The sequence below is a fragment of the Loxodonta africana genome, chromosome 2, assembly GCF_030014295.1.
Source record: "Loxodonta africana isolate mLoxAfr1 chromosome 2, mLoxAfr1.hap2, whole genome shotgun sequence".
NCBI lineage: Eukaryota > Metazoa > Chordata > Mammalia > Proboscidea > Elephantidae > Loxodonta > Loxodonta africana.
The window spans coordinates 152,892,579-152,901,503 of NC_087343.1; the positions used below are offsets into that span (position 1 = coordinate 152,892,579).

The 8,925-nt window shown below is 37.8% G+C and overlaps 1 protein-coding gene across 1 annotated transcript; it reads left to right on the forward strand.

The window, feature by feature from the left end:
* Nucleotides 1-216: 216 nt before the first annotated feature.
* PURA (purine rich element binding protein A) lies at nt 217-1,458 on the forward strand. Its single transcript, XM_023549597.2, has one exon. It carries the CDS (start codon nt 232-234, stop codon nt 1,192-1,194), a length of 963 nt encoding a protein of 320 aa, XP_023405365.1. The 5' UTR covers nt 217-231; the 3' UTR covers nt 1,195-1,458.
* The last annotated feature ends 7,467 nt before the right edge of the window (nt 1,459-8,925 follow it).

The following is an 8,925-nucleotide window of genomic DNA, read 5'->3' on the forward strand; positions in this document are numbered from 1 at the left end:
GTGGGCGCGTACAGTAGGGTGCCCTGCTACTGTACTGGGGAGTCAATGCCCTGTTACCGGGTCTCGTCTGTCTCGTCTCTCCCGCAGATCTCGCGAGAGTGGCTGACTGGCTGTGGGGGTTGCGGCGGCAGCAGGCGGAGCCGGGGAGGGAAAGCAGCGGCGGCTGAGACGACTGAGGCGGCGGCGGGCGGAGCGGCAGGCGGCGGCGGCGCGGCGGCGGAGCGCAGCATCATGGCGGACCGAGACAGCGGCAGCGAGCAGGGTGGTGCGGCGCTGGGCTCGGGCGGCTCCCTGGGGCACCCTGGCTCGGGCTCCGGCGGGGGCGGTGGCGGCGGCGGGGGCGGCGGCGGCAGTGGCGGCGGCGGCGGAGGGGCCCCTGGGGGGCTGCAGCACGAGACGCAGGAGCTGGCCTCCAAGCGAGTGGACATCCAGAACAAGCGCTTCTACCTGGACGTGAAGCAGAACGCCAAGGGCCGCTTCCTGAAGATCGCTGAGGTGGGCGCGGGCGGCAACAAGAGCCGCCTTACTCTCTCTATGTCAGTGGCCGTGGAGTTCCGCGACTACCTGGGCGACTTCATCGAGCACTACGCACAGCTGGGCCCCAGCCAGCCGCCCGACCTGGCCCAGGCTCAGGACGAGCCGCGCCGGGCACTCAAGAGTGAGTTCCTGGTGCGCGAGAACCGCAAGTACTACATGGATCTCAAGGAGAACCAGCGCGGCCGCTTCCTGCGCATCCGCCAGACGGTCAACCGGGGGCCTGGCCTGGGCTCCACGCAGGGCCAAACCATTGCGCTGCCCGCGCAGGGGCTCATCGAGTTCCGTGACGCTCTGGCCAAGCTCATCGACGACTACGGAGTGGAGGAGGAGCCGGCCGAGCTGCCCGAGGGCACCTCCTTGACTGTGGACAACAAGCGCTTCTTCTTCGATGTGGGCTCCAACAAGTACGGTGTGTTTATGCGAGTGAGCGAGGTGAAGCCCACCTACCGCAACTCCATCACCGTGCCCTACAAGGTGTGGGCCAAGTTCGGACACACCTTCTGCAAGTACTCGGAGGAAATGAAGAAGATTCAAGAGAAGCAGCGGGAGAAGCGGGCTGCATGTGAGCAGCTCCACCAACAGCAGCAGCAGCAGCAGGAGGAAACCGCCGCTGCCACCCTGCTGCTGCAGGGTGAGGAAGAAGGGGAAGAAGATTGATCAAACTGAATGGAAAAAAAACCCCACACACATGCACACACACACACACACACAGCCACACACAGAGAAAATATACTGTAAAGAAAGAGAGAAAATAAAAAGTTAAAAAAAAAAAAAAACTGTTAACTCCAAGGGAGCACCACCCACAGAACCTCCACCAACTGACAGTTTCTCTTCTTGACTTGCCACCCATCGCTGGATGTTGTCCACTTTATCCACCATATAAAACAGTAAGCAGCTGCTAAAAAAAAAAAAATACAAAAAGTAATAACATTATATGAACTGTGTTTCCTACTTGATTAAAAAATATAAAGAACTGAGTGTTTATTTCCCTAATTAACCAAGAACTTTTGTACACGTTTAAGCTATTATTATTAAAAGTGTTTGCAAAATGGTCAAGATTATAATATTGCTGAATTATATAAAAGTCCTTTTCATGTTGAGCTAACATTTGACTTTAGCACAAAAAAGAGATATTTTAGAACACGTAAAATAATATTTTTAGTTTTTCTCATTTTGTTACCAAATTTCAAACCTTACATGGAGGTTATTATAGTCTATTTGACCCCCTATATACCTGTGATTAGAGATGTGTATATATATGAGGGCTAGGCATGCTGTGTGTCTGAGCTTTGTCTAAATGTTATGCAGAAGTTTGTAGAGTTAAAGGTACGTAGGTTTAATTCATGCAAGGTAAACAATAAGTGCTCTCTTTTATACAATATGCATTGCATCTGGACCTTAAACATATAAAAATGGTCAGTGAAACTTCTGTGAACATGAAGAAATTATTAAAAAAGGCATTTAAATGAAATTTGCTAAGTTGTGATTTTTACGGTTTGAACCAAAGTTATTCAAATAGCAAAAGGAAAAAGAGAAAGAAAAAGGAAATCTCCCATAATATTTTTCTGCATCTGTTTGCTTTGACTGAGTAGGCGTTTTGTCATTCTTGTGTATATGAGATGTACTTTTATTGTTCATAATATATTTTTTTTATTATGTGTAGAAAGATTTAAAAACCTTAACTAACGTGCAGCAATTTCCAGTGAACCTGTACTTGGACATCAGGTAGTGAGTCTTTTTGTGGTCACTAGCACTGTCTCCTAAACTTGTAAGAGGTCTGAAGCTATCCTTTGATTTTTGCCAGTGCTATTAACTTATGTAGACCTGTTAAATAGCAGAGCAACGCAATTATAGAGTTCTCCTACTGAGCCATGCATTCTGAGTTTCATTTAAAAGTGAAAGCCAAGTTGGTGTATGTAAAAGATTTCCATGTAGCTGTGGTGCTAGTTATTACTGGCTACATTATATGCTAAGTGTATTTGTGTTCCCCAAGTGTACAAGCCTTCTATCAAAAGTATATTCTATAACTCTTACATTCAAGGTGTAGGGTATGAAAATGCAAGTTTAGGAGAGCACTTTACTAAGCCGGTGTCCTCCAGACTGAAGTTGTTTGTAACGCTAGTCTTTTACAGGTTTTCATTTAAAGATGTTTGTGTGCTTTTAATTGACAACTAACTTCTTGCTGCTGTATAGTAAAATATTAATATATTTTTATCATTAAACTGCTGCATGACTATCATCTTTGAGTGAAGAGAAAATGTTATAAAAAAAGATGCCTTAAACAGTACATTTTGGTTTGGAATTCTGTAGAAAGTATTTTGGTAAAAAAAAGAAAAAAAAGAAAAAAAAAAAGACCTTGTCTGACGTAGAGAGTTTTGGAGATGGAATTGTTTCTTGGCAAATCCAGCCTTATAGATCTAACTGCTGTATGTAGAAGACACCACCTGTAGGAGCTGGAAGGTATCAGTGCTTCTCATATTGTAAAGCATTGGCCTAGAAAGGTGAAACAGTTGTCTTTTTGAAGGTTTTTTTTTTTCTTCTGCTGGTTCTTTGAATTTTGATTTGATATTTTTAAGCTCCCTGGTTGAGTGTGTTGTCTTTGTTTTTGAGATCTACTGTATGTGTTGAATAACAAGCTATTTCCATTGTACTGTGCATTTCTCCATTAAATTGTTTGCTTTTAATATTCATACAATGTTAAATATGAGGTGACCGTACAATAGTTAGGAATTTCTTTACTTAACAAAATCACTGGAAATGATTAAATTGCTTTTCCCCTTCCCCCAAGGTACATTTTTCTTATTTCCATATAGTAAAGTTGAGCTTTTACAGTGCATAATGTGACATTTGGAATGCTTATCAATTGCATGTAAACATTAATAACCTGCACTTTTTTGTCTTAAGGTTTGTTGAGCTGTTTTGTTCACTGTACTTAACTGTGATATGGAAAAGACTGCATTCTCTGTGCTGTTACTAGTTAGGGAAGAGAATTGCTTTGATTTTGTCTCTTGTTTACTATAGCTTCTTAAAGTTAAGCCTTGTACTACAGGTTGTTGGAGTACTCCTAGATAGTGTTTCATAGTAGCCAGCAATAAGTAGTGCAAGTCAACAAAAACACAGCAAACTTAGGCAAAGTGTCCTTTCCTTTGAGATGCGAGTTCTTTCATGAGGTTTTCTTTAGGGTCAGAGTTATCTAAAGTGAAGCCTCTCTTACCTGTAGACTTCAGATTCTGCTTGGAATCCTACCGGATCAAGAAGCACATGTATTGTGCAAATGTATTTACACTATAACAGTTGAACACAATCTTACTAAGATTTTAAAACCAGTATCTGATTTGTGGTCAGTGGGTTTAAAAAGAAATCTACATGCAGATCTTTTAAGACTTAAGAGGTGATCATAGAAAAGACTAAGTGACTGTAAAGATGCTCATTTTTGCATCTCACTTTACCTCCCCAGCACCCTCCCAACCTGCCCTTTGCCCCTCTCTAGTTTCATCCTTTCCCCTACCCTTCTTCCCAGGTGCTCGGTACTTTACCAAGGTTCTATATTTCAGTGTTTTATGTTGGAGTTTTTCCTTATTTTTATTTTACTAGTTGGTAAATGCTATTTGTGCTGAAACAAAAAAGAAAGGAAGTGGTATATTTGACCATATGCGTTATTCATAGAAAACAGTATGATCAAATGTGCCAAAAACACAAATGAAACTTAATTCCTGACAAGTATGCCTTATTTTTATTGATCTGCTTTGTCTTATAATTAAGGTCCAAGAGCTTGGTTCAACTATATTATCTGCCTAAGTATAAAACAGAACTTGAACTGCATTGCAATATTGACGTTCTTTAAAATGAGAGACACTGTCAAGTAATTTAATCCAGAGATCAGCCACCAGATTTGAAATGCCCATATATGTGTTTGTGTTTGGTGTTGTTTGTTTGTTTGTTTTTCTTTTAAATCACCAAATCTTTTTTTAAGCTACCTTTTATTTGTGCCTCCTATTTATCATGCTGATATTAGAAGCAGCAGTCATCCATCCACAGAGGGAGCTAAAGTTAACTAACCAGAACTGTAGAGATCATTATACATGCCTTTAACAACAAAGGAAGTTCATCAGAAAAGCCATGTCGGCTTTTCCTCCACTAGATACAGATTGGAGATAGATGAATATTTGCCAAATGGAAAAAAAGACAATGCTAGTCAGGAAAGACAAACTGTTTTCCAGCTTCTCAATAGCCATGGAGAGTAGAAACCAAAATTAACAGGGAAACAAAAAACCTTGACAGCGTCACTTTCTAGTTGTCCCATGCAGGGGTTGAACTTTGACTCAAAGTGGAAAGTGTATGAATGTGTTTTTTAAGTCTTCACATCTGGAGAGAGAGAACTTCCAATTTGATTTTTCAGGTAATGGAAAAAGCTGCTAGTAAATTTAACCCCTGCCTAAAAAAGACATAATTTCATTTGGGAGCAAATACTTTATTGCCTTGAAAAATAGCACTGTAATGGCTTATGATAATTAGTCCTAGAATAACCTTTATCCCTTTCAAACTATGCAAATTATTAAATAAGTGTAAATCAGGATTCGATTAAAGATAGTTGATTATATTGCAATCGATGGCATTCAGAAACTTAACTGGAACATATACAAATAAAATCTATTAGAGTTTTGTATGCTAACAGAAAAAATATAATTTAGCTACCTATTCTAAAAATGGTGAATATTATTAATATTGTATAATAGGACTGGGAAGACTGCCTCCTTTTTTGAAGAGAGAGATTAAGGATTTTTATAATTGTTTTTCATCAGATCTTAATATTTTTGTCAAATTTTTAGGTATTTAATTTGTAAAACAGTTCGCTTTGTACTGGCATACAGAAAATAGGGTATTGATTTTAAACTTTTTGAAGCCAAGTGATCAAGTACATTTGTAATAAAAGTCAATGGATCTATATCAGTTGTACTCACTGTTTTCATTTCTTATTACTACTATAGAGATGCTGTACTTTTTCTGCAGAAAAACTGAATTTAATTTGGGTGGAAGGGGAGGGGAAAAAGATAAGCCCGTTGATAATGAGAATCTGGGTGGGTATTATGGCCAAGCACTTTATATCATCTTTAAGTCAGTTAAGATTTGGTATATTAAAAAAGATGCATGTCCATTTTTTCTTCCTGTTTTCTTATGGAATTTGATGTTTGTAGGGATTATGTCATTCATTTTTGTTTCTGTGCTTTAACATTTTACGTTTTGGCACTATTGAAACTTTCTAAGCTAATACATTTTTCTTCTATGACATTTTGGGTTTTCTACCGGCCATGGTGACCCCACCATGAGCGTGATTATTCTTATCTTCTACACATGGCTCACCCTGGCTTCTACAACATTCCCACTCATTTTCACACACACACACACACACTTCCAAATGATTTTAGAATGAGGCTTTCTGAAATTGTTGCTCTTGTAGCTTTCATAACTGCACAATTCATTTTACTTTACATGTGAACATTTAAGATTTTTTTCCCCATAAAAAAGGAAATACCAAATCTAATGACTTTTTTCAGTCTTTCGAATATTAAAATGAAATCCTGCTTTCTATGTAAAAGAATGCTAAAGCAAGGGAATCTTTAGCATGTTAGATTTAGAACAGTTGATGATAACTCTGAGTATAACATTTATAGTTGATTATCCCTAAATTTGAATATCTTAATAATTTGTTATATATACATATACTTCTCCATGAGAGTGGAATAAATAGGAAGAATTTTTGGAACTGCTTAAGCTATTTGCATTCAACAAAGTTATTCTGCAAAGTTGTCTCTTAAAGTTTATCAGTTTTTAAATCATTAAAATACAGTATTTCTGTTTTTTTTCATTGCATGTTAACTGGATTTAGGCCATTTATAATGAAGTATGTTGTAAAACTGAAGTGATCACTACTATTAAAATTATGTTTTTACCCTGCAGCATTAATTACTATAAAGTCATCTTTGCAGAATTTGCAATATATCTTTAGAAAACCTGATTTTAATACTCCAGGAGTTATTTAATCCTGAACAAAACCTAAATTGAAAGGCCGTTTTGAACGGAAATTTCATTTTTATGGGTTAAGTGAAGATCACCTAAAGTAGCATTAGTAGGAGTAGGGTAGAATTTCAAGATGCAAGACCAGGTGAAAAATGAAAAAATATGATGGGTTTCAAGCCAACAGTTTGCCATCTTTCATCTGCTAAACTATCAAGTTTTGATTTGAATAGTCTAGGCGATTTATGTCTTTAGGAAAGTTGAGTATGGCAGAGGTCACTTGTTAAAAACCTTTTTCTTAACTAGAATTTCATAGCTTCTCATTTACTGTTTTTATTTTGTCCCCATATTATCTGTTTGGTTTCTTTTTTTTTTTTTCCTGCTGTGCTTTGCTTTTGTGGAAAGTTGTCTTGTTGATAGGTAGAAACATGGTGGTGATCCTCTATGTAAAATGAATGTGCTTCTTACAGACCAGAAATATTTTACTCATTTTGGAAACGCAAGATTTTTGCAGTGGTTGTCATGAAAACATACTTTGTTTTGATGATTTTTAGTAAATGCTTATTAATTTTTGTAGCATTTCATAGGAAAAAATTTAAAGAGTTTAATTTTCTTGATTTAGGGTCCCACTTTAATAATTCAAGAGCCTTCCCAGTTCAGTTACCAAGCCCTTATATTCTAGAATTGGGAGAAACGTGGAAATAGCCTTGTTAGCATGTTAACGTAGAGGAATTCTAGGAGGATTTAAGAAAGGATGTCCTTTTTGTGAAGTGGCAGTTAAACTTAGAGGACATCTGACTTTCCCATTCACCTTGACTAGCACAACAGTGATGGCCATCAGCTCATAAATTAGTAGACGCATGTTGGGACTGGGTCAAACTACCATTTAGCTAAATGGGTTGGCAGTTTCCAGGGAAGCCTGTTGTTGGTGGTACTTGACCTATCCCCCTACCATATACATCTGGCATTTTCTCTGTACTATCCTTCTCCTTCCTTGTTTTTTTTTTTTTTTTTTTGTCTTTATTCTTCTTGTCATAGGCCTGCCAGTGGCACTCAAGCTTACCCCTTCAGAGGGAAGTAAAGAAATTTCTGACTCCTGCCTTAGAACATAGCTAACTGATGATCTAGAAAGATTTCTGTATTATGAGGTAATTGGTCAGTTTTTTCTGTTTTCCCTGTAGTCTTAAGTTGGAAGTTGGAAGGGCACTGAAATTAATGTTAAGAAATTTATGAACTGAAGAGAGTAAGAAGTATGTGTAGGTAAGTTACTGGGGGCTGAGACTTAAGGTTTGGGAATTTAAGAGCAGAAAAGGGAAAGCTATTTAATGTGTTTGTGAATGGGATTTGAGAGGTATATACCCTTATATAAGGTTTGGAGTTAAAGTAGGAGGAATTTTAATTGGCGATAGGAAAAGGTACGAAGGCAGAGTTTGAGTAAGAATTGTTTGCTGAGGAAAAAGTTGATATTCACTAAGAAATTTCAGTAAAGCCAGAGAAAAGAGGTCCCTCCTTGATTATGAGAAAGCTGTTGGTCTGTAGCTAGATGTTATGATCATGATGCATTATACAAATCTGTTTTCATCTGTAGGATGTTTGCTTTTCTAGGACAAATTAAGTAGCGCAATTGTAGAATGGCAACTTTTCTGGTCAAAGCAAGTTGGCGCTGGGAACTTATTTTGAGGAAAAGAAAATTTCAAACTTTTTCACAGTTTTTATACTATCAAAAATATTTATCATACCAGATATTTTCTCGGGCTAATATTACACTGTAATTTACTTTTACTTTTCAAACTAGTCTTTAGATTAAATTATCTGATTTTTCAGTCTAAAATCTTTTACTTTTGTAATCCTAGCAACCATTTAACATTATAGACTTTATACGACCCTCAATGCTATATTTCTGAAATTAGGTAACATACTTTGCAAACTCATCTTTCTGTTTATTATTCCGCTCTCTCTGTTTCTTTAAAAGTGCAGAATTCCCAAGAGTTCAGTGGTGGTAGATATTAATAATATAACTTAGTAAATCTTGGAGGTTCTTAAGCCTTTTATAGCGTGAGCTGGTAATGTTTAGCTTTCTGCTCCCATTACCCATGTAGCAATTTTAAATTTTTGAAAATAAAGCTTTAATTGCTATAATATTTTTTAAGTTACATAATTCAAGTATGTTTGGATTAACCCTTTGTTACCTAGTTTAGTATGGGTTTATTCCCAGTGATTTTGACAGATTACTTTCAGGTTTCATTTTACTCACATCTCTATACATTAGTGATAAAATCTCTTCAAAGATAGCCAAAAAGAGGTTCTGGTTTTGTACTTGGAAGGTAATTTTTTTTTTCTTTTTGCAAATATCAAGCTCATTAACAAGAATAG